At 38.6% G+C, this 26,800-nt stretch overlaps 1 protein-coding gene and 1 long non-coding RNA gene across 5 annotated transcripts in view; both read left to right on the top strand.

The window, feature by feature from the left end:
- The window catches only part of PRSS12 (serine protease 12), a 73,822-nt gene that overhangs the window by 27,800 nt on the left and 19,222 nt on the right, over positions 1-26,800 (top strand). For all 4 annotated transcript variants that reach the window (XR_006280823.1, XR_006280824.1, XR_006280825.1 and 1 more), the window contains 6 exons: positions 4,052-4,230; positions 5,141-5,282; positions 6,676-6,872; positions 10,237-10,378; positions 23,142-23,347; positions 24,764-24,842. Coding sequence is in view for 1 of the 4 variants with exons in the window: in XM_038400098.2 (XP_038256026.1) it covers positions 4,052-4,230; positions 5,141-5,282; positions 6,676-6,872; positions 10,237-10,378; positions 23,142-23,347; positions 24,764-24,842 (945 nt within the window). In the remaining 3 variants the exon portion in view is untranslated. The remainder of the gene's footprint in view (positions 1-4,051; positions 4,231-5,140; positions 5,283-6,675; positions 6,873-10,236; positions 10,379-23,141; positions 23,348-24,763; positions 24,843-26,800) is intronic.
- LOC122459869 lies at positions 12,260-15,295 on the top strand. Its single transcript, XR_006280826.1, has 2 exons — positions 12,260-13,275; positions 15,257-15,295. It is a non-coding gene; the product is annotated as an uncharacterized LOC122459869 (long non-coding RNA).

Raw genomic sequence — 26,800 nt, 5'->3', positions numbered from 1 at the left:
TTAAAATGATGCCAAGGTGTTGGCAGCATGCTACCTTTTTTTTTTTTTTTTTTTTTTTTTTAAAAACCCACTCCTTATGTATATACTCTTGGAAGTACACAAAGTACCATGTAACATTTTGCTGCAGACCTTTTATTTCTTTCTACTGTAGCTCTAGTATTAAAAAGCTACATTTTAAACACTGTACTAAAATAACGTTAGAATGCAATAAAATTCTCATTTAAAGCTACTGTGATGGATGTGGGTAACATATTCCAAAGTGTCTAAGGGCAGATTTTTAAAGTTATGTTGGTATTGCTGTGGTCAGTGTTGAAATGGTTTAGATTAATTTTCATTTTTGAAAGAAACTTAGGAGCTAAAATCCCATTGACAGTCAATGGAATTTAGGCTCATATGTGCCTAAATCATTTTTGAAAATGAAACTTAAGCTCTTAAATTAGGACCACATACCTTTAAAAATCTGGGCCTACATAGACTAGAAATTTAAGTCCCATTTTTAAAAGTTACTCAGGAGCCTAAATTCCAATGACTTTCACTTTTGAAAATGCAACTTTAAGATCTTAAGTCGCAGGCACTTGTGAAACTGTTACTCCTACCTTATCTTAGTTGGTCAAATTATTCCCTGGTGCAATTCCATTGAATGTTAAGACCCTGACCCCCCCCCCCCCACACCCTGCTGCCCTTTGGGCCCACAGGGGTAGCTGAATCAGTGGAAGTATTCACCGAGGGGAGAGGACAAGAAGTTCAACTCCCAGAAGCCTTGGCCCCTCAGCTAACGAGCTGACCACAAACAAATGTTTTCATGTTTTGAAACATTATCTGCCCCCTATATAAGGTACGAAATTATGTTTAAAATGGTGCTGGTTAGTTACTAACATATTTTAAAGCATGACCATTTTTCCTAGTCTAGATATGCCCATTGTCTTTGCTTGCAGTGCACTCAGTGACACATATGATAGGGTGGATGAGCAAAGCATTAAATGGATTGGAACGCATGCGCACGCCTACACCCCCCCCCCCCCCCCGTCTCCCTTATCTTAATGTGCGGAGGGGGAGAGAAGGGGAGGGTAACGGACTATGTGACCTCTCAAGGGTCTTTCCAGCCCTCTACTTCTGTGATTCCATAATTAATTAAAATTGATAAATCAAGGAAACCTCTTACTTTGTCAGACTGTCTGAATTTTAAGTGCATAAAGATTGAAAAATCACAGTAAAGCATCTAAGTATTTGTTTTGAAGATATTTAGGGGTTGTAATAATTAAATCTAAGATCAAAATCTTCAAGGCCTGTCCAAGTTTAGAACACACAGAACCTTCCCTGCTTCTAAAAAGATGTTGCTTGTTAGTTAAGCTTTTTTTTTTTTTACTTACAATGGCTTACTCCCTCAAAGCAAATTAGTTAAGTAGCACACTTCCCCATGCACAAATAAATAAATAATAAAAATTGTTAAACAACTATTTATTTTAATTTAAACTAATCCTTTTAGGTACTTAAACCCAAAAGCCAGCAGTTTCTCTGAAGTGTCCACTGATCCACCATTCCCCTAAAAATACAATATCAGAAAAGCACAGCTCATTAAAACTAGAAAGGAAGTGTGGACAGAGGTACCACTGTATAGAGAAACCAAACTATTAAGATAATTAAAATTAATATATGGATGTATAGGATACTGGCAAGGAGAGATGGAAAAGTCCTGATAGGTCACTGAGTGTTAAAGTACAGAATGTCTTTTATGATGCTTAATATAAAAGCACATTTTGAATTCCTGTAGTTTTTTTGCATTGAAGAAGCATTATGTAGAAAAGGGAGTTAAATTCTGGTAGTACAGGACTAGAGGTAGCAAAACGGCATTCTCAGTTCTGTCACTGATTTGCGGTGTAAGCTTGTCAAGTCACTTAACCACTCAGTGCCACAGTTTCCCCATCTGTAATATGTGGATAATTAAGCTTACCTACTTCATGTCAGGTTTGTTTTTATGGAGGGTGTGGGTTATGTTTAATTAATGTGCTTTGAGATCAGGTGAAAGTCACTATAGAAGTACATAGCATTATTGTTGTTATATGTGTGCAATAGGGCTGTCAAGCGATAAAAAAATTAATCGTGATTAATTGTGCGATTAAAAAACTAATCATGATTAATTGTGCAGTTAAACAATAATAGAATATCATTTTTGGATGTTTTCTACGTTTTCAAATATATTGATTTCAATTACAACACAGAATACAAAATGTACAGTGCTCACTTTATATTTATATTTTTTTACAAATATTTGCACTGTAAAAAAAATAGTATTTTTCAATCCCTATTACAAGTACTGTAGTGCAATCTCTTTATCATGAAAGTTGAACTTACAAATGTAGAATTATGTACAAAAAAACCTGCATTCAAAAATAAAACAATATAAAACTTTAGAGCCTACAAGTCCACGCAGTCCTACTTCTTGTTCAGCCAGTGGCTCAGACAAACAAGTTTGTTTACATTTGCAGGAGATAATGTTGCCCGCATCTTATTTACAATGTCACCTGAAAGTGAGAACAGGCTCTAAAGATTCATAAGTCCCTTCATACTTCAACCACCATTCCAGAGGACATGTGTCCAATGCTGTTCATTTTCATCATCTGAGTCAGATGCTGCTAGCAGAAGGTTGATTTTCTTTTTTGGTGGTTTGGGTTCTGTAGTTTCCGCATCAGAGTGTTGCTCTTTTAAGACATCTGGAAGCATGCATCTTGTCCCTCTCAGACTTTGGAAGGCACTTAAGACTCTTAAACTTTGGGTCGAGTACTGTATCTATCCTTAGAAATCTCACATTGGTACCTTCTTGTGTTTTGTCAGATCTGCAGTGAAAGTGTTCTTAAAATGAACGTGTGTTGAGTCATCATCCAAGACTGCTATAACATGAAGTATATGGCAGAATGCGAGTAAAACAGCAGAGGACATACAATTCTCCCCCAATGAGTTCAATCACAAATTTAATTAATGCATTATCAGCATGGAAGCATGTCCTCTGGAATGGTGGCCGAAGCATGAAGGGGCATACAAATACTGAGCATATCTGACATGTAAATACTTTGCAATGCTGGTTACAAAAGTGCAATGCGAACGTCGTTCTCACTTTCAGGTGACATTGTAAATAAGAAGCAGGCAGCATTATCTCCCATAAATGTAAACAAACTTGTTTGTCTTAGTGGTTGGCTGAACAAGAAGTAGAACTGAGTGGATTTGTAGGCTCTGAAGTTTTACATTGTTTTGTTTTTGAGTGCAGTTACGTAACCAAAAAAAAATCTACATTTGTAAGTTGCACTTTCACGATAAAGAGATTGCATTCTAGTACTTGTATGAGGTGAACTGAAAAATACTATTTCTTTTGGTTATCATTTTTACAGTGCAAATATTTGTAATAAAAATAATATCAAGTGAGCACTGTATACTTCTGTGTTGTAACTGAAGTCAACATATTTGAAAATGTAGATATACATTCAAAAATATTTAATACATTTCAATTGGGATTCTATTGTTTAACAGTGCGATTAAAACTGCAATGACTCATGATTAATTTTTTGAGTTAATCACGTGGGTTAACTGCGATTGATCGACAGCCCTAGTGTGTAATAAATGAATATTTGGACAGCATGGCTGATATAAATGGATAAAAATGATATTTTCTAGGAATGTCACTTAAGATTCAAAAGGATAGGGAAGGAAAATGTCATGCATAAAACATGATAGAATATAGAGATAATATCTAATATCACAACCTTATACAAAACATTATGAGGCATGAAAGTAATTGGGGAAGGGAGGGGGACAATCAACATGCTCTCAGTTGGCTTCAGAAGCCAGGGTTTAGTAATCCCATCTGGCATAATGTGGGATGGATTTTCAGGGACCAGCCAGATAACTATTTTTGTGAATCCCAACTTGCTACTTGAAAATTTGCTGCTGTTAATTATGCTGATCAGAGGGTATCCAATATTTCAGCCACTACCACCAAGTTAAAGACTCTTTTTGATGGCTTGTGATTCTTGAGTCTTTCCTTATTATGTTTGGACAGGGGAGTAGCCAAGGCATGGAGCCAGGCTTACTTTGGAGAAGGCTCAGGCCCAGTGCTGCTGGATGAAGTACGTTGTACAGGGAACGAGCTGTCCATAGAAGAGTGTCCAAAGAGCTCCTGGCGAGACCACAACTGTGGCCACAAAGAAGATGCAGGAGTTTCCTGCACACCTCTTACAGGTAGTCTACTGAGCAATTAGCATATTGATGATTAATTACAAACCCAGAATTGAGAGATTTGGAAGAGTGATATGTTTTAGAATGTTGGTTGCACTGAAGTCAAGCAACAGGCAGAAGTAAAATCTGTCAGCTCTGTCCTGCAGGACCAGCTGTAAGCGTGTGTGAAACTTTCAACTGCAGAAGGTCTTGCTGTTTAGCAAGATGCCTTTACATCTCAGTAACAAGTTGAGTAACCAATCTCTCTTCCGTGCAGAAGGGGCAAGATCCATGTACAGTGGGTTATCCATACATGCATATCAGGAGCATAATCTGGCTCATATAAATTTACAACCATATGCTGCTCTCATTTTGTAACACTTCTCCCACCAACAACAATAGATATCTCAATGTGGAGTGAGGGCTGTTTGGTCACCATCAAAAGGTCAGCATTTATCAACAGTCATTCTCCTGTGGTATATGAGATACTATAGTATTTTTCTACAAGTGGCATCTCAGCTCCCACTGTGTGGTGGAAGTAAGTGAATGTTGACTTTTTAATGGCAGTCATTTGGAAATAAACAGAATATACAAAGGAATGTGTAGAGCTACAGGTAAACTGTATATGTTGACATTGCACAGTTAAAGCCCACTCCTGCAAACTATTCATGTGAGTAAAGTTGTGAGGATCAATGATTTAAACAATTTTCCATTGCACTCTGAACAATTGCTACATATAAAGCATTACACAGCTGACAGGTACATTATGGGGTTGGGTTTTTTTCACCTTCTGTTCAAACATTATTGCCAGACATAGCAGCCATATGGTCTGAGCCAATACCGTAAATTTTGTTTTTACTTTTCCTGGGGAATGACGATAACTGCATCTTAAGCAGAACTGATTCTTGCTTTTTCTTACTTGCTAATGCCACAGATGGTGCAATAAGACTAGCAGGTGGGAAAGGCAGTCATGAAGGACGTCTGGAGGTACATTACAGCGGGCAGTGGGGCACAGTCTGTGATGACGGGTGGACTGAAATGAATACACAGGTGGTTTGTCGGCAGCTGGGATTTAAGTAAGATCCTTTTATATGAGACAACTAAAAATTTGGTTTAGCAGTAGTGATAAACCTTTGCAAAATACTGTCTGTACTCTGCAAACTATTAAATGTGCTGTGTTGCCTTTTTTACCTAATATTCTCACGAGCATCAGTTTTGTATTGTGAAAAGCTTTGTATACTGTACTGCAGTAAGAAACAGAACACTGAACAAAAACCAAAAAGTAATTTCCTAAATGATTTATGATGCTGGTTGTTCTCAGATTTGGAAGAACATTAACACAGTGCTGCTCTGAGTCAGTTTGATCTGTTTATGCTGTCAAATGAGTAGAGGAAGAAATCAAGGGGAAGACTCTCATTGCCTTCACTGGGCTTTGGTCAGGCCTTTTGGGAGAATTCTTAATGGTCATTTTCAGGATGGGATGTGAGGAAAATTCCTCCTTGAGATTAAAAGAACTTCATAGTTCAGCCATAACTTCATATTACTGAAGTTATAAACTGCCACCCACAACTGATGTGTTTCATGGAGACACACTGCACTCATGGACCCTGATTCTTCTCTGCAGGATACCAATAACTCCTATTCTCAATCTCAGTGAGAATCACTTTTTCCTTTGAAGAGGAGAATTGGGCCTCTGAATTTTTGAAATATGTGCTATGTGCAAAGAACTGAGCTGAAATCCATCAAACTCCATCCTCACTTCCTCCAGTCTATTTTAGACATTTGTAGCCTCTTAACAGAAAGATCAGAAACTTTGTCTCAGTCTGAGACTTCAGTATGAGATGGAGAAGTCCCTAGACATGCACCAAGTTCCTTTCTATCATCCTACTTGCTGGCTGAGGCCAAACATGCACATCTGGAAAGAGAAGCTGCTTCACCATGCTAAACCAAAAGTCTGATTCTGCCAGTCTTTTGTCCATGGAACTCCCATTAAAGTCACTTAGGCTTACCCATGGTATAGGTATTTCTGTATCTAGCTCAAAAAAATTAACAGCCATGCTCTGGAACGCAATTTTTTAAAATGCATCTTTTACAAAACTCCCATTCCAATGTCATATATTTCCTCTGCATCACCTTTCCTATTGTGTCTGGTTACAAATGGAATTTCTTTTACCGTGTACGTTGCCTTTCTCTTGCTTCATTTCTTCACTCTCTGAAGTCATAATCCATTATTCATGATACAACAGAAAGGAATTCTGCTATCGTACTTCCAGGATTGTGGCATCTCCAAATAAATGTCCAAATGGAAGCTGAACTTTCTTTTGCCAGAGCTAAATTTGCCTGTTCTCTTTGTGCTTGAGAGCAGTCGGTTTTATCCACTCACAAAGAATGATTTCCTCTTTGGTGCTGAAGTATCATATCCCCTGTGCAGTATTGCTCATAAATTATGCATACATATGTGTTACACAGGTATGGAAAAAGTGCATCAGAAAGCTACTTAGAAGAGAGGACTAGGCCTATCTGGCTGGATGATGTCAGCTGCTCAGGAAAAGAATCAACCATTCTTCAGTGCTCAAAGAGAGAGTGGGGAAAGCATGATTGCAACCATCAGGAGGATGTCAGAATAACCTGTCACCCAGATAATGACAGCCATAGATTCTCACTGGGTAAGGCATTCTTTGTAACTAATAAATGCCAGCATTCCTCAGCCTAAAGATTCAAGCAGAATGCAGCCTCTTTAAAGATGCTACAGATCTGAATCTCCACTTATTCTGCTGCCTGTACGTAGTTAAGATGTTAATTAGTCTGAGGTAGGCATATGTGTAGGGAGAAAGAGAGAGAAAGCTCTCCCTTTGAAGAGCACATGGATCTATTAAGTTTGCACATGGGAACATAAATATTCAGTGCATAAGGAAACAACGTTAATCTGTAATGCAGTGAATCCAGAGCCAATGAAACCTAAATCTGTGTCTGGATGGGTTTTTAGTCCTAGTGAGCCCCTCCTGATGGTATATTGAGTTTCACTTAGTACTCTGCAAGTTGTAATGAACTGAAAGAATGATAAATCATTAGTACACCTCCCTGTGGACTTAGGTTCTTGCACCCCATCTGAAAAAGAGAGATTGGAGAAATAGAGGGCATTCAGAGATGGACAGTGAAAATGATTAGAAACATGGAATTACGTCTGTATTATTAATTATCATTATCAGTCACTTGTATTACAGAAGAGCCTAGGAGCCACAGTCATGGACCAGGACCCTTTTGTGCAAGGCACTGTACAAACACAGAAGTTGTTTTCTGATGTGAAATATAGTTAAGTTGCATTAAAGAGAAGAAACATAAAATATTATGGTCAAGATTTTAAAAAATGTGTGCCTAAATTTAAGTGCCGAAATCCATAAGTAGTCTGGCTATCAAAAATGTCACACATTGACTATCATGGGAACTACAGTATCATTGCTCAATACTTTTGAAAACAAGGTTACTTATTTAGTTGGCTACATATGGATGTAGGAGCTTATATTTAGATACATATTTTGTAAAATTGTTGCTCATATTTTTAAAAGTTTACCCAAGTATATTGTAGTAGTTGTTGAGTCTTGGATTTTTCAAAGGAACCTAAGGAAGTTAGGTCTCCAGCTCCCAGTGAATTCTAAAGGGATTTGGGTGCCTAACTCCCTGAAGTTCCTTTGGAAATCCCAGCCTGAAAGTTTGCCATGTAAAACATGGATTTACTGCTTTAAAGTGGTATCTCAGCTTGCAATAATACAGTATTTTACTACATTTTTCCACATCTTCAATCTTTTTCTTCTCTCTTCCTTCCTCTCTTCCCTTCAAAACCTCCTGCTCCCCAAACTCCACAAATAATTATTATTCTTGTGGTATCATACAACCAATGATTACGTATGGGTGAGACTGCTACAGTGTGTTTCCTAGAAATAAACCCTCTCATCCCCCAAAATAACAGGCATTCAAATCATGGTGGCTGTCTGCACAGATACAAACTATTTACGCTGCTGCATTTGAGACACTATACAACATAATCCTAGCTGAACAAGATTCAGTTCAGTTAAATATATCCATAGGGTAACATTCTCGTATCCCCCTCAGTTCACCTGAAAGTCGTATTAATTCCACACATCTAGATTTATTTGCTAAAATATACCAAGATGAGGTAACAATAAAATACAGAAGATTTTAGCAATAAAATATATGTCCCTATCTGGATAATATGAGTATAATTTACACTAAAATCATGTTCTTCCAGAATAGCACACTTCATTACAATAGAAAAATAAAGAGGAGACTGAGATTTGCTGTAATGTTTCTGGTTGGACAGAAGACGAAGGCTATATTGCTACTGTTTGTTTCCTAACATTTGAGAAAGTATTAAATATTTCCTCTAAAAAGGAATTCAGTGGAGGAAGAGTATAAGAAAGAGTATTTTTAAATATAAACATTAAAGGGAGACAGACAACTGGTTTAAGACATAAACCAGATTTTTGTTAAAAAAAAATGCTCTGCAAATATTAATTTGTAATTCATTTTTTATTATACTTAACAAATTTGAGTTATGAATTTAAATGTTTCCCATAGAGTGGTGAGGAACCAATAACAACAACAAAAAGGTTTGTTGGTATATAAGCCCCAAAAAATATAACTGAGTAGAAACTAAGAGAAAGTGAGCAATACAGGTAATTGTGCAGCCTAAGTTAATTGCAAAAAGGAAATGTATGGTAAACTGTAAATTAATAAAAAAAAAATTGAAGTGAAAAACATTTTTATGCTAAAAATAATTCAGTTTTGAGCTTTTTCACTTTTAATAAGATAACTCTGGGTGAATTTAGCCCAATGATTAAAGCCAAATTAACACTAGTTTTACTAAGAGCAAAATCTGGCCCATTATTTGCTCTCCCTCTTGGGTAGGCAGTAATTTTCACTGGCTTTCTAGCTAAGTTGTCTTCAATTTGTGGGAGAGTGAGGAGGAATAATAACTTGTCCAATTATTGGAAAGAACTCTAATGGAAAATATTAGGGATATATCAAGTACTACATATAAAAAGATTTAGGAGATGATTCTCATTTACACAGAGTAAAGGGACCTCAAATTGAATTTATGCCTACTTTAAGGCCCTTGCACTGCCCAAGAGTTGAAAAAGTGCATTAGTGTAAATGAGAATTATACCCTTAGGGCTTTTTATGACACATTTTTTTTTTGAAACTTGCAGTCTAAATACTCAGCTAGAATAATAATATATACAATTAGCCTTTGGGTAAGAGAACATAATTAGTAAAAATCTCAGTAATTCATATCAATGACTGGAAGACTGATTGATTTTGTATTATCAAATTTTCTGAATGAGAGTAAATGAACAAACATCATTTAAAAAAAGCCAAGGAAAATCTATAACTGAATATACTTTATTCAACTGGACAAATGTAGTTTAGTTTTAATGATGATAATACTTCAGAGTATACTAGTCAATATGCTGGAGAATACTTTGTGTAAGTAATGCATTCTTAGTAACTTGGGCTAGTACATTTGTTGCTGGGCTGTAGGGTGAGCTTACTGGGGGTGGGGGTGGTTTGTATGAGTGATTGTATTTATCAGTGAGGTTTAGCTAAATCCTCCTGTAAAAGTCCTCTATGAAGAATATGGTCTGCTCAAATGGGTATCATGCGGGTGTAGTCTCATATCACAAGAATCAACTAGATTGTTCTCTACGGTTGGGGAAAGAACTGGGCTCCAATCAAGTTATAAGCTGTCTTACATATTTATATGTAATGGAAGAAACCGATGAACCCTAGTTTAAAGCATAAGGAGTACAGTGGTGCTTCATGATTTGTTGTAATGTGTATAAAATGCTTCATGCTGCCTGCCATGACAAAATACATGAATACTTTAACAGATGATATCATTAAAGTAGAAATCTTGTTGAACATAAGTGTCAGTTGACCCCATCCCTGGAATGTGATGAACTGACCTAAAATACTAGTTTTTGTTTCTACTATTGTGTAACTTATTCCTAGGTCCTCCCATCAGGCTGATGGATGGTGAGAATAAGAAAGAAGGACGTGTGGAGATTTTTATCAATGGCCAGTGGGGCACAATTTGTGATGATGGATGGTCTGATAAGGATGCAGCTGTGGTCTGTCGACAGCTTGGCTACAAGTAAGAAAAATCCTTCAGCTATTCTTCAAGTTATCTGATTACCATATCTGACTGCATAAAGTTTGTGCAACTGAGTATTACCTGACAAGATAATACTTGTCTGCTTAGTATACTTTTACTCTGCTATCCTTGAAATATACAAAAGTAAAGCCTGCTACAATTTTATTACTTCTTCATAGGGAAGCATTACTGCCTTTACTAAGCTCAGCTAACAACTGAAGTGTAGGTTAAAAGCAGTTATTGAAAAATCTGTTTAATAAAACCAAATATTTTAAAATGACTAAGCTGCTGTATAAATACGATATTTAACTTGTTATTTATGTGGCTATTTGTATTATCTACGCACAATAGGCAGAATTCTCATTTACACTCAACTTCTGTGAGTTGCACCGATGTAACTGAGAAGAGAATTAGGCTCAACATATCTGCTCAATATTCTTTCCTGCTCTGAACGATTTTAATCTTACTTCTTTGATTTATAACTGAGCTTGGTTTCCAGTCTTCCTAAAGCACTAACAAAGTTCAAGGAAATGATTTGCCACATCCTTCAGGAATGGAAAGATAATGGAAACAAGAAGAAAATTAATATTTAAAAGAATGCACTGGGGTATAGCCTAGAGTTGAGTAGTAGAGATAATGCCCATTCATGTTAACGGAAATGATTTTCTGTGTCTGTGAACCTTCGAGATTCTTTGGCTTTTTTATTTTATTTTTATTGTAATTATTGTTTCTGGGTTTTGGTGATAAATGACAATTATCTTAATTATATAACACCTTTAATCTCAAAAGATTTTAAACTGATGCACATGACAGATAAATTATGTCCACCTGAAATGTAGCCATGTTTGGGATGAAACAAAGGGTAATATTTAACAGTTCAGTCTAACGTTACACGTTAGAAAAGGAAAGGTAGTACAGAATGCATTTCCCAGTGAAACTACAAAAGAGTTACATATGGTCAAGACAATAAAACCAGCTTTGAATTTGGCTAGACTATTCGGGATAGGTGACCAGATGTCTCGATTTTATAGGAACAGTCCTGATTTTGGGGGCTTTTTCTTATATAGGCACCTATTACCCTCCACCCCATCCTTATTTTTTACACTTGCTATCTGGTCACCATAATTAGGGACAATGATCTTACTCATGCAAAGAGCTCAATTGTTTATTGATCACAAGTAGTTTTTATAAACTATGGTTTTATTAATATCTATGTGCTGTGATCTTGAATGACCTCAAATAGTTGTGAAGTCTTAAGTGGTTTTAATGACTAACTTGGTTTTCTATCTAGTTCAAAAGATAGCAACTCCAGCAGCACACTGCCCAGTGCCACCAGACATGGGCATTGCTTTAGTACCGACTCAGAGGTAAGAGTGGTAGCCACTGAATCAACAGCACTGAGAGGTTTTTTGATCATTTACTGACCTGGCCTGACCCTGCTTAGTCTGTGAGATTTGAAGGGATCATAAAAAGAGCCTGTCTGCAAGACACATGATAATAACTTGAATAAGCCTGCTGAAATAAAATAACAGAGCTAACAGGAAAAAATATTTAATTAAAAAAATTGCAACTTTTATATGCCACTGGTGAACAAAGCCACTCAATCACCCTTCCACCACTCACTAGAAATTTCGTGTTGGGGCAGTAGGAATCAAGGTAGGTGTGATGGCCAAGGACCGACTTATAAATAGTATTGCTAATAAGATCTGAAAATAGTACAGAAAAGGCTGTTTTGCGTTGAGTTTTTTTTTTTTCAAATAACTTCCAAGCTAAAAAACCTTATAGATTTGTATTATTTCCGACTGAGTCATTTAGTCTGCTTCTTCCTTAGTCTACTCAGAGGCACAGGCTTTTCATATTTCTGTCACAGACGCACCAAACCCACTCACTCATCCCCATATTCCATTTGTAAGCCATTTCAAAGGCAGACAGTTAGGATATAAATTGAGAATCCATCATTACAGGGGTTCAGAATTAAGGAAGATAATATAGTAGGGTACATAACAAGTGAAGAACTTGGGGCAGAGTACAAATCTTGGATATTTGGGGATTCTGATAATTGGGACAGTCAGCCACCATACTTGGAAGTCTGCGCTGAGGGCTGTTTCCTTATTCCTTGCTTGTTCAGTAAATTGTGACAGGTACACTCCAGGAGCATGACTTTGCTCTTATGTGCAGCCATGTATATGAGAACAATCAGGTCTGAGGATTTTACTGCATATATTTGTTTGCTCTGGTTCAGACTTCAGTCTGAGTGCTGATTTGAGTGTCTCATTACAAGGTTAGGATCTTCTATTTACACACCTACGTTTGAAAATTGGGCTCTGTGAGTGCTGCTTTTTAGAGACAAAAACTAGTCTTTTTCTGGAAAATGTTAGCAAAGAGCTAAATACTGAAGCTGACATCAATTTTCATTAAGAATGACCATGAAACTAAAAGTTCATACTGAGATATTATTTTCCACTTACATAACTGTGATTTACACTTACAGCCCTGCTACTGGGAAACTTAGGCTGTCTGACTTCACATTTTCCAGGAAAAAAAAATGTAAAGCCTGTAAATCATACATACATATTTTTGACTCAGGGCAGCAGGGGAGTGGAGATTTCCTTAAAATGCAGACTTGTGCAACAGAGAGTAAAACAAATGAATTAATAGTTGTACTGTATATATTGCTCCCAAGGTTAACAAGGAACTGTTTTTTATTTTTACAAAATACTGCTTTGTAACATTAATAACCTTTTAATTAAGATTTGTTTCTGAAGTTGAATCTGGAAACCCAAGTTGGCAAGATGTCTAGGCCCCAATTAATAGTACTTTTAAAGATCTGTCACTAAGCCAGCTTGCATACTTGTAGATTAATGTTAGTAGCAGAAAAACAATCTGAAGAACATTAGGTTTCAGAGTAGCAGCCATGTTAATCTGTATTCGCAAAAAGAAAAGGAGTACTTGTGGCACCTTAGCGACTAACACATTTATTTGAGCATAAGCTTTCGTGAGCTACAGCTCACTTCATCGGATGCATTTGGTGGAAAATACAGAGGGGAGATTTATAGAGAACGTGAAACAATGGGTTTATCATACACACTGTAAGGAGAGTGATCACTTAAGATGAGTCATCACCAGCAGCGGGGGGGAGGGAGAAAAACCTTTCATGGTGACAAGCAAGGTAGGCTATTTCCAGCAGTTAACAAGAACATCTGAGAACAGTGGGGGGTGGGGTAGGGGGGAGAAATAACATGGGGAAATAGTTTTACTTTGTGTAATGACTCATCCATTCCCAGTCTCTATTCAAGCCTAAATTAATTGTATCCAGTTTGCAAATTAATTCCAATTCAGCAGTCTCTCGTTGGAGTCTGTTTTTGAAGTTTTTTTGTTGAAGAGTTGCCACTTTTAGGTCCGTAATCGAGTGACCAAAGAGATTGAAGTGTTCCCCGACTGGTTTTTGAATGTTATAATTCTTGACGTCTGATTTGTTTCCATTCATTCTTTTACGTAGAGACTGTCCAGTTTGACCAATGTACATGGCAGAGGGGCATTGCTGGCACATGATGGCATATATCACATTGGTAGATGCGCAGGTGAACGAGCCTCTGATAGTGTGGCTGATGTGATTAGGCCCTATGGTGGTGTCCCCTGAATAGATATGTGGGCAGAGTTGGCAACAGGCTTTGTTGCAAGGATAGGTTCCTAGGTTAGTGTTTCTGTTGTGTGGTGTGTGGTTGCTGGTGAGTATTTGCTTCAGATTGGGGGGCTGTCTGTAAGCAAGGACTGGCCTGTCTCCCAAGATCTGAGAGAGTGATGGGTCGTCCTTCAGGATGGGTTGTAGATCCTTGATGATGCGTTGGAGAGGTTTTAGTTGGGGGCTGAAGGTGATGGCTAGTGGCGTTCTGTTATTTTCTTTGTTGGGCCTGTCCTGTAATAGGTGACTTCTGGGTACTCTTCTGGCTCTGTCAATCTGTTTCTTCACTTCAGCAGATGGGTATTGTAGTTGTAGGAATGCATGATAGAGATCTTGTAGGTGTTTGTCTCTGTCTGAGGGGTTGGAGCAAATGCGGTTATATCGTAGAGCTTGGCTGTAGACAATGGATCGTGTGGTATGATCTGGATGAAAGCTAGAGGCATGTAGGTAGGAAGAGCGGTCAGTAGGTTTCCGATATAGGGTGGTGTTTATGTGACCATCGCTTATTAGCACCGTAGTGTCCAGGAAGTGGATCTCTTGTGTGGACTGGTCCAGGCTGAGGTTGATGGTGGGATGGAAATTGTTGAAATCATGGTAGAATTCCTTAAGGGCTTCTTTTCCATGGGTCCAGATGAAGAAGATGTCATCAATGTAGCGCAAGTAGAGTAGGGGCATTAGGGGACGAGATCTCTCTGGTTACTCGATTACAGATCTGAGGGTGGCTATTCTTCAACAAAAAAACTTCAAAAACAGACTCCAACAAGAGACTGCGGAATTGGAATTAATTTGCAAACTGGATACAATTAACTTAGGCTTGAATAGAGACTGGGAATGGATGAGTCATTACACAAAAGAAAACTATTTCCCCATGTTATTTATCCCCCCCATGTTCCTCAGATGTTCTTGTTAACTGCTGGAAATAGCCTACCTTGCTTGTCACCATGAAAGGTTTTCCTCCCTCCCCCCCTGCTGCTGGTGATGGCTCATCTTAAGTGATCACTCTCCTTACATTGTGTATGATAAAACCCATTGTTTTATGTTCTCTGTGTGGGTATATCAATCTCCCCTCTGTATTTTCCACCAAATGCATCCGATGAAGTGAGCTGTAGCTCACGAAAGCTTATGCTCAAATAAATTTGTTAGTCTCTAAGGTGCCACAAATACTCTTTTTTTTTTTTTTTTTTGAAGAACATTAGAAAGCCATCCTCCTAATGGGAAAAGCATTTGTGAAATAATAAAAAAAACACTTAAAAACTGAAAGAACATGCACCTTTCGTGGAGCATTACCTAATGTCTGACAAAGACTAACAAGTAGAATAATTTTATGGATTGGGGAAAAGGATAGAAGAGATGTTTTAGAAACTCTTATGCTTGTTGAGCAAGTTAATTGGCATGATGAAAATTCTAAGATATTTGGAGCCCTTTTCTGGAAGAACTGGGTTATAAACATATACAAATGAAGATTAGGGTATTTTTTTCAGTACAGTTTTGGTAATGTAGCAGAAACTTCCATTCAACCTTTTCCATGCAGATTTTCTATGTGAGAGGACAGGTTTTTGTCCTTGTAAGGTATTCATTAACTGGAACATCAATATATACCACTGTGTACCTATGCACTTGGTGGGTCTAGTCTACCATATTAGAGTACAGATCCCTGCTTTTTATCTGTTTCTTTTTCTCATTCATTATCAAGCTGGTATGTAACAGTTTTTAAAATATTTAATTTTAATGTTTATTTCTAATGGTGAAGCCTACCATATATTTGATTCATGTATTGGAATCTTAATATCAAAACGTATTTTAGCAAAAGCTTTGTAATTCACTTTCAATGCAGGGTTATACTCCCAGTCTACACTATGGAACAAATTTTGGTCTGTTTCTCTGGAGTTACACTAGTATAATAGAGATCAGATTTTTTTTCCTTTTATTTTTCTGTACTGAACCATTTTAGGTTTCTAGGGGGATGGGTGGGCTTGTACTCTTGCTGCTAGCCTGAGCCACTGCCTATACCCCACTATTTTTAGCGTACTAGCTCAAGTGGAACTAGCGTGTGTCCATCTACCCATGCTGCAAAGCACCTTCCCAGACACTGTGTAGATCTACCCTAAGTGCAACAGCAATCCCGGTGCGGTGCTTCGTTGCTTTTTGCTTTAAATATAAAGGCATTAATTTTTTATCATATTTTGTTTTTTCAGCCTTCAGCCATTGCTCTCTGACTGAAGACAGAGGCTGGAGGTCACTCTACTAATGCTGTCTGGAGCACAGCAGTAAGGACAATTGATAGAAAGGACAGTTTTTAAACACTATATTCAGGTGCAAAAATGTGCACATATATATATGTATTAGTATTTAAATGTGCATTTTCCATAGGGGTGTGTGTGTGTAAATAAGGAAAATATACATGCAAATGGCAACTTGTAATTCAGTGTAATTTGGGTGCCTAACTCCCTCAGGCTCCTTTGAAAATCCCTGACTCACTGTCTCCAAAAGAAATCCTTAAGAGGGAGATTGAGGGGGGACAGTGTTTATTAGTTGATCCAGTATCCAAACATGGCTGTTCCTTCCCCTTCTGAGCTGCACCAGACACTATTAACTAGGTGACCTACACACCCTGCTTCAATCAGTAAATGATAGCAGGTTTCAGAGTAGCAGCCCTGTTAGTCTGTATCCGCAAAAAGAAAAGGAGTAGTTGTTACACCTTAAAGACTAACAAATTTATCTGAGCATAAGCTTTCACGATCTGCAACTCACTTCATTGGATGCATGCAGTGGAGAATATAGTGGGGAGATTTATATACACAGAGAACATGAAACAATGGGTGTTACCATACACAGTGTAACAAGAGTGATCAGGTAAGGTGAGTTATTACCAGCAGGAGGGGGGGGGAAATCTTTTGTAGTGATAATCAAGTGGGCCATTTCCAGCAGTTGACAAGAACGTCTGAGGAATAGTCGGGGAGGGGGTAATAAACATGGGGAAATAGTTTTACTTTGTGTAATGACACATCCACTCCCAGTCTTTATTCAAGCCTAAGTTGATTGTATCCAGTTTGCAAATTAATTCCAATTCAGCAGTCTCTCATTGGAGTCTTGTTTCTGAAGTTTTTTTATTGAAGAATTGCCACTTTTAGGTCTGTAATCGAGTGACCAAAGAGATTGAAGTGTTCTCCGACTGGTTTTTGAATATTATAATTCTTGACATCTGATTTGTGTCCATTTATTCTTTTACGTAGAGACAGTCCAGTTTGGCCAATGTACATGGCAGAGGGGCATTGCTGGCACATGATGGCATATATCACATTGGTAGATTGTCTGAGGGGTTCGAGCAAATGCGGTTGTATCGAGGAGCTTGGCTGTAGACAACAAAGATGGACTACAAGCCGTCAGGAACAGTGTCCCCGATAATGTCACAGCAAACCTCATGGCTGAACTTTGTGACTTTGTCCTCACCCATAACTATTTCACATTTGGGGACAATGTATACCTTCAAATCGGCGGCACTGCTATGGGTACCCTCATGGCCCCACAGTATGCCAACATTTTTATGGCTGACTTAGAGCAATGCTTCCTCAGCTCTCGTCCCCTAATGCCCCTACTCTACTTGTGCTACATTGATGACATCTTCATCATCTGGACCCATGGAAAAGAAGCCCTTAAGGAATTCTACCATGATTTCAACAATTTCCATCCCACCATCAACCTCAGCCTGGACCAGTCCACACAAGAGATCCACTTCCTGGACACTATGGTGCTAATAAGCGATGATCACATAAACACCACCCTATACCGGAAACCTACTGACCGCTATGCTTACCTACATGCCTCCAGCTTTCATCCAGACCACATCACATGATCCGTTGTCTACAGCCAACCTCTATGATACAACCGCATTTGCTCCAACCCCTCAGAGACAAACAACTACAAGATCTCTATCAAGCGTTCTTACAACTAAAATACCCACCTGCTGAAGTGAAGAAACAGATTGACAGAGCCAGAAGAATACCCAGAAGTTACCTACTATAGGACAGGCCCAACAAAGAAAATAACAGAACGCCACTAGCCATCACCTTCAGCCCCCAACTAAAACCTCTTCTACACATCATCAAGGATCTACAATCTATCCTAAAGGATGACGCACCACTCTCACAGATCTTGGGAGACAGGCCAGTCCTTGCTTACAGACAGCCCCCCAACCTGAAGCGAATATTCACCAGCAACCACACACCATACAACAAAAACACTAACCCAGGAACCTATCCTTGCAACAAAGCCCATTGCCAACTGTGTCCACATATCTATTCAGGGGACACCACCATAGGGCCGAATCACATCAGCCACACTATCAGAGGCTCGTTCACCTGCGCATCTACCAATGTGATATATGCTATCATGTGCCAGCAATGCCCCTTTGCCATGTACCTTGGTCAAACTGGACAGTCTCTACGTAAAAGAATGAATGGACACAAATCAGACGTCAAGAATTATAACATTCAAAAACCAGTCGGGGAACACTTCAATCTCTTTTGTCACTCAATTACAGACCTAAAAGTGGCAACTCTTCAACAAAAAAACTTCAGAAATGGACTCCAACGAGAGACTGCTGAATTGGAATTAATTTGCAAACTGGATACAATTAACTTAGGCTTGAATAAAGACTGGGAGTGGATGTGTCATTACACAAAGTAGAACTATTTCCCCATGTTTATTCCTCCTACCACCTCCACTGTTCCTCACAGGTTCTTATCAACTGCTGGAAATAGCCCACCTTGATTATCACTACAAAAGGTTTCCCCTCTCCCTCCCCACTCTCCTGCTGGTAATTGCTCACCTTACCTGGTCACTCCTGTTACAGTTTGTATGGTAACACCCATTGTTTTATGTTCTCTGTGTATATAAATCTCTCCACTGTATTTTCCACTGAATGCATCCGATGAAGTGAGCTGTAGCTCACGAAAGTTTATGCTCAAATAAATTTGTTAGTCTCTAAGGTGCCACAAGTACTCCTTTGCCTTTTAAATGATAGCAGGGTATGAAAATAGAAAATAGAAGATCAAATTAAAATCACACATGTTTTAAAGAAATGTATGTACTACAGTTAGTGTCCTACTCAAAAGAGCAAAGACTGGGGCCTTTTGAACTAATTAACAGGATTTCCCAATTAACAGATATCTCCATTTTAACAGTAATGCTCCTGCAGAGCTCATCACGTTACTGTATAAGGCCATGAACCTGGGAGGAACTACTGAGATAGTGATTGAGGCCCAGATCTTCAGAAGTATTTAGATGCGTAAGTACTACTGATTTCAGTGGGAGTTAAGCACCTAAATACATCTGAGGCTCTGGGGCAACTGTGAGATACCTGCTCTGGTGACCCAGCATGTGTAGCTGGAGTGGAAGGTGGTAATTAAGTAATATGTACACTTTCTGATAAAGATGGACTGAAAGCTGTTGTTACAGCATATTCTAGCACAAACCTGAAATGAAATTCTAGCACAAAACTAAGACCTAAATAACATTAGATATCCAGATCTCCCAATGAGTGGAATTACTTTCCCCATTAAGCAGTACTATTTGTTGTTGAGCATCATTAGACTTAAGTCTGTTCCCTGGGAGATGTCCTTTTTAAAACAATTTTTTGATTAAGCAGGTGTTGATTAAGTGGAGTGCACTGAATAAACTCCCATGCATAGAAATGATCAGCAGTGTGGCAGCCTGCACCAGTGCATGGCAACAGAAAAGTTTGCTAAAACGGTGTGGAAGAGCTCCCTTGAAACAGGCTACTCATACTGATACTTCTGATGCTTTGGCACCTATACCCTTTGCGCCAATGAATAATCTAATCTCTCTCTCTCTCCTTCTCCTTCATATTTCTTCTTAAAAACTACTACTTTTGCCTCCGTATCTTTTTTGGTATAAACTATTGACTTGTATGTTGTATTGTTTTGTGTGAGATTTAGATTTTAAGCTCTTTGGGGTGTGGACTTTAAGTATTTAATAAAACACTATGAGCACAATTACACACCGTAAATAATAATTATTCCTAGGAGAAGGGTTTAGCAATGAAAGGTGGTAATTCACAATCAGGTAAATTAATTTACTCTGAGGAACTGTAGGAAAATATCTCACTAAACATTACTAGATGCTCTTGACAAAGTTTTCTTAAAGGCAGATAGATCCCCAAAGTAGATATGATTTTGCAATAAAAGCTTGGAATTTGTCACTGTTTTGTGATACTATATATGTACACATCAGCTCCCCACAGAAATCAGAGAGTTTGTATGTTCCTTGTGTCTGTGTCTGCAATCAGTATAATCGTTTGGAGAGGTGTAGGGGGAGGATTTGGAACACACTGTTTGAGGCTAACAAGTTAAACAAATCATTCTAAACCCATTATGTAAAGATTGTCCTATAACGCTTCCAAAGTCAGCGAGGCTTTGTCTTATCTGGCATGTACGTGCAGGTCACACAAATTAAAATGTCTAGGGACAGCTTGACCTTGTGCCACCAACTCTGTCAGCTGTCTTCTAAATTTTTCTTTTGCAGATTTTTGCAATTCACTTATTTTATTCTGCATTCCCTTTTTATTCCTCCTCTTTAGTGTGTTGTCAAAAATCCACGTAGGGAATATAGATGTGCATATTCAAGTCTGAAAAGAGAGGAACATTTCACCCACCACTCTCCAGTTTAAATTATATGGACATTTGAGATCTTTGGCCCCTGATTCAGCCATGTTGTGCTGCTCTCCAGTGGAAGGGGATTCTTCCATTACTATGGAATCCCCAGCTGGTGCAGAGCCTGTGCAGCTGCTTCTGTGCTACTCCCTCCCAACATGGGGGGCTGGGGGGGTTGTTACTTATTTTGCTGCCTCATTTAGTATTATTAAACATCCCTGTTTGAAATGTTAATCTGCACAAATGCACTCATGCTTCTCACTGGACATGCAGTTATCCCTTTGGACACATAATAATGTCCTACTTTTCAAAATGTAGCCTTAGGTTATGTCTACACTGCAGTAAAAGATCTGCAGTACTGCCATGACTGGCCAAGGTCAGCTGACTCGGGCTCACAGGGCTCCGGCTGTGGGGTTAAAAATTGCATGCAGTGTAGACGTTTGGGGTCCAGCAGGAGCCCAGGCTCTGAAATCCCATGAATGGGGGTAGGCCTCAGGGAAGGGTACGTCTACACTGCAATTAAAAACCTACAGCTGGCCCATGCCAGCTGATGTGGGCTCCTGGACTCAGGCTAGAGGGCTGTTTAATTCTGGTGTAGATGTTCTGGCTTAGGCTGTAGTCTGAGCTCTGGGACGTTCCCACCTTGCAAGGCCCTAGAGCCAGGGTACCAGCCCAAGCGTCTTGAACTGCAATTAAACAGCCCATTAGCCCAAGCCTGAGTCAGCTGACCCAGGCTCTGAGACTCAGTGCCAAGGATTTTGTATTGCTGTGTAGATATAGTGTACCTTAGTTGAAAATGTATGCACATGGTATAATATAATAACACCCTACAGCTCTGTAGCACTCAGTACATTGTATTTCAACAAAATGACAGTAACTTGCATTTTACTAATCTGCAAACCTGTAATTCTCTCACTCACACAGAGTGTTCTTGTGTGCTCACCCACTTCTGAGCAAAGCCAGCAGGGATGTCTTAGATCACTAATACTTCATATTCTTATACACAATACACTACAGAACATTTACTAATACACTATGAAGTTTTATCATAAGTAATTAAAAATAAACTATATCTGTCACTTAAATGAACAAAGTGGATGCTGAGATGAATTATTCTTGCTTTTTTATTGTTCACTCGCTGGCTAATTTGCAAAATTCAGTCATTCACAATGGGCCTTCCAGTTATTAGTGAAATGCTACTGTATTGCACATAATCTGTAAGGATCAGACTTTCAAACCCTAATAAGATGCCTTAAATCCCACAAATGGATACTCAGCCTGACACCTATCCATAGAAATGTCTGTCTCACATACCTAAATGATGTTTTTATCATCCCAAGTTCAGTATTTGGACACCCTATGAAAGAGCTCATATTTCAAAATGGGCTTCACACAAGTTTTTTAGTGGTAATTACAGATTTAGGGCCCAATACTTCAAGATTTTGCATGCCCTCAATTGCTACTGAAGCACTTTGCAGAAATAGGCCCTTATGAAGCTAAATTAATCTCTGGTTAATTACAATGGAGTTACACCCGGGATAAATTTGACAAAAAACTCCATCTAATCTAAGGATATCTTTAATGCCCATCACTGTAGTCTCTAATATTTTGATTAAAGCTTGGCTAAATTGATAGATAGATAAGCTACCTACCTCTGGTGGCACAGACACATAGCAGCTCCTTACTAGTTATTAGTATGGGACATGGCCTGGGCTGGAAAAGATCCAATTCTGAACTTTACTTTTTGCAAAAGTATTATTACAACAATGAAATGTATCTCTTTCTCTAATTGTATTATTATTTTACATCTAAAACAAAAGTACAAGGTGCTGCAGTTTGAAGGTTATATTCTGTATATACTGTTAGTGATTTTCTGTGCCATGCTGCCATGATTTATGTTCATAGTTGCCATTAATGTATGGTATACTTGAAGATATAGTTCCCAGTAAACTGTAGGTCTCCTTCCGTATTTAGCCAGTTTAGTTTTTGGAAAGAATCATAACACAAATAAATTATTTTTAGTGTACACAGATGCTGAGTTTAGACAAGGATTAAACAGATTATGGAAAAAAAAATTAGCATGGGTTTTTGTTTCACGCTATTACAATATAAAAATCCTTTTCCTTTTCATAGAGCTTTTTAGCTAAGGATACAAAATAATTTTACAAACAAATGAATCCTCCAAAGTTAGTCAGTTATTATTCTAGTGTATAGATAAGTTAATAGAGGCAATGAGAAAGTAAGTGACTTGTCCAAAGTTCTGCAGTGAACTAGTAACAGAACTTGGAATAAAACCTTAAAGTCTTCATCCTTAGTACTCTTCTCACATCCTCTTCTGTATATTTCAGTTTAGGCAAATGTAGGACAATGCTTAAAATATTTTCATTAAACAATGGTGTTCTGCTTGCAGAGGCTCAGCTAGAGCAAGGACTATGGCATATTTTGGAGAAGGGAAAGGACCAATCCATGTGGATAATGTGAAATGTACAGGAAATGAGAGATCCCTGGAAGACTGCATAAAACAGGATATTGGAACACACAACTGCCGTCACAGTGAAGATGCTGGCGTGATTTGCGACTACTTTGGCAAGAAAGCATCCGGGAACAGTAATAAAGGTGAAGTACCTTTTGTGAAGTTTATGGCAATAGATTCAAAACTAGGTATATTATGATGATTGCTAGAAAAAGAAAAGGAAGTGAAAAATCTGATCTCACAGGAGAAAAACATACATACAATATTAAAAAAAAAAAAACGGCGAAATGCACTGTACCTTAAAATCTATGGGTCAGGTGCTTGCTCTTTGTCATTGTGGCAGTGGAAAGGAACCACAAAGCCAATTTAAATGGCACAGGGGAATCCTCTAGCTTAACCACATGGGGACCATTGCAGTTAGGTGCAGCCAGGGCTTTAAGTTATGCTGGATGTTAAACCAGATCCAGGGAGGCATAAAGGTGAGAGAAAACCACCTTTGTTCCCTCCCAACACCTGTGCCAAGCATAGATTAGCTGCAGCTGAGGACTAAGCCTTTCAGAGAGCCAAGTTCTTCTCTCACACCAGTGGAAATAAGGAATTACTTCCTTGTATACAGTGTGACTGTAGCCATGTCAGTCCCAGGGTACTAGAGAGACAAGGTGGGTGAGGTAATATTGTGTATTGGACATATTTCTGATGGTGGGTGAGACAAGCTTTTGAGATTGCAGTTTCTTTAGTCAGTAAGGACATGATTCTGCAAGATGCTGAGTGCCATCACCATCCAGTGAGACCTGGAGAGCTCTGTGTAAGCACAAAAACTTCTCTGACCAAGAGAAGTTGGTCTAATAAAAGAGATTACCTCACCCACCCTCTCTTTCAAATTACTTTATAGAAGTCAAAGGAGTGACTCCAGATTTATGCTGATGTGACTAAGAGCAGAATATTGGTCTTCCATTTAAATCACTTCAGACATGAAAAATAGGGAAAGATTTCCAGCTCTTTGTGTGTATTATTCATATTATAACCTTCATATTCATTAAAAGATTCTTTTTTAGTGGATCACATGCAGAAGGGTAACTCGTTCTTACACTGTGAACTGAAAAAAAATGCAGATAATGGTTTGAACACCTGTTTAGCTTTCTATTAGGGGATGGGAGATAGTGCTCATTGCCTAGGGATCACAATTCAGAAAATATTCTCAGCCAGACAGAACCTGTAAAAAGTGTTGGTCAAAAATCTTTGTGTGGGAGTCCTGTGTATGGAGAGAGAACAGTGTGGGAGTCAAAATCAGAATGAAATTTTGCTGTAGGAATATGTGATTATTGTTTAATTGGATTTCACTGAAAAACTTCGAGAATAATATAAGGCGTGATCCTGCAAGGCAGGTCCTGAGCACACAACACCCCCTGAGTTCATTGGATGGTGATGGTACTCAGCACAGAATCATGTCCTTACCGACTAAACAAACAAAATAAAATACCCCCCTTTTTTTAATCTACTAAACCCTATACATTGTTGCTGTATGGGAGTTTAAGGCCTAAACCTTATTTTCTGTTTAGATTCCCTTGCTTCTGTTTGTGGATTGAGGTTACTGCATCGTCGACAGAAGCGGATAATTGGTGGGAAAAATTCTTTAAGGTAAATGATATTCAGTACAGTGAAAATCATTTTCAATGTAAAATTATGGGATGTGCAGTTGCCATAAGCCCTCAGCCTTCTTTAGCTACTGATAAATTTTTTGCTTCTCATGAAATAAATGCAGATTAATAATGTGAATTTTGCCATGTTGGGCTTAGTTTGGCACAAAGATCATAATTTTGTTCAACAAGTATAGTTTTTTCTAGGCCATTTAGAACTGGATGAATTATTCACCCATTAATTCAGAGTGAGTGAAGCTTTGTGCAGCCCCATCTAAAGGCTGCTGTTCCAGCCTACGTCTCTTCCTCTGTCTCCTCATCTTCAGTCTCTGTGGGACATCATGGTGCATCATGACCTTTCTCTGACTACTTCTACACTACATGCCACTGGCAATACGTGTAGCTATACATCCACATTGTGGTATATAGCAGATGAACCTTTCCCCGCTGCCTCCCCTCTGTCAGAGCCTTTCCTGGCTGGCAGAATCTTTCCTGCAATGGATGAAGAGATCTAGCAGTGGGGAGCTGCTGGAGTGTTTCTTTGTGGCAGGGAAGAACTCCAGCAGAGAGAACTGCCAGAGCCTCTCTTTCCTGCCAGAGCCTTTCCTGGTAGCTGCAGTCTTTTCTTGCCATGGCAAAAGGTTTCAGCAGTGGGGAAGCACAGCTTGGTAAAGCAGAGAGCTATGGAGGGTATGTACTCGGGTACATACCCACATCCAATTATGCAGACATTCATAGATTCATAGATACTAAGGTCGGAAGGGACCATTCTGATCATCTAGTCTGACCTCCTGCACAACGCAGGCCACAGAATCTCACCCACCCATTCCTACGAAAAACCTCACAGTAACTTTGAGGATCAAAATGTATTCTAATTAAGTGGACAGCTTCACTTTTTGCCCTTCTCAAAGTCTCCTGCCTTCGGAGCCTTATATCTACATTCTTTAGATATGTGTTGTTGGAAATATTATGCGTAGCAGTCCTGGAGAGAAGTCTCTGAAACCTTGTGGGCATATGTGACTTTACTATTATCAGACATCAAAAGCCACTATCTATTTACAGGGACATGAAAAGGGATGCTGAAACACTGACTCCTGAAAACTTGATTTTTCTTATGCCACTACAAGATAGAACAAAGGTCACAGTGTGTATATTAATAATTTGGTACAATGCCGCCTCTTTCCTTTTCCAGGATATCTTCTAACAATCTGAATATTCTTCTATGTTAAATTGATATAACAAATTGCTATAAACCATATCATTCCATCAATTTTTAAGCAAAACTCCCCCTTGAACTTTATGGAACTTCTGGTTTGTTTTTTGGTTTGGGTTTTTTGTTTAATGTCATGTTATGACTAATCTTAATCTGATAGGTTTCAGAGTAGCAGCCGTGTTAGTCTGTATTCGCAAAAAGAAAAGGAGTACTTGTGGCACCTTAGAGACTAACAAATTTATTAGAGCATAAGCTTTCGTGAGCTACAGCTCACTTCATCGGATGCATTTGGTGGAAAAAACAGAGAGGAGATTGATATACACACGCAGAGAACATGAAACAATGGGTTTATCATACACACTGTAAGGAGAGTGATCATTTAAGATAAGCCATCACCAGCAGTCCTGTACTATACTGATTTTGATTAGCTTCCTTCACTTATCAATAAAGAAATTTAATAACAATAATATGCTCCTGAGGGTCAAAATTGGCCCAGGGTTCAAATTTTCATTATTGTGACCAAATGATTCCACAGTTCTGAGCTATATCTTGGAAGAAATTAGAGATGTAGCATTTTGCATGATATCATTGGTAGAACGCAATTTAAGGCTCTGTTCCCACAACTAAATCAGTATGGGCAAAATCCCAGTTACTTCAGTGGAACTCAGAGAGGGCTCCATGTGGCCACAAGGATTTGCGATGTAGCATCAACTGTAGGACTGGGACCTAATTATTCCCATGAAGCC

Source organism: Dermochelys coriacea, chromosome 4 (genome assembly GCF_009764565.3).
Source record: "Dermochelys coriacea isolate rDerCor1 chromosome 4, rDerCor1.pri.v4, whole genome shotgun sequence".
NCBI lineage: Eukaryota > Metazoa > Chordata > Testudines > Dermochelyidae > Dermochelys > Dermochelys coriacea.
This window is presented reverse-complemented; position numbering and strand designations above follow the sequence as displayed.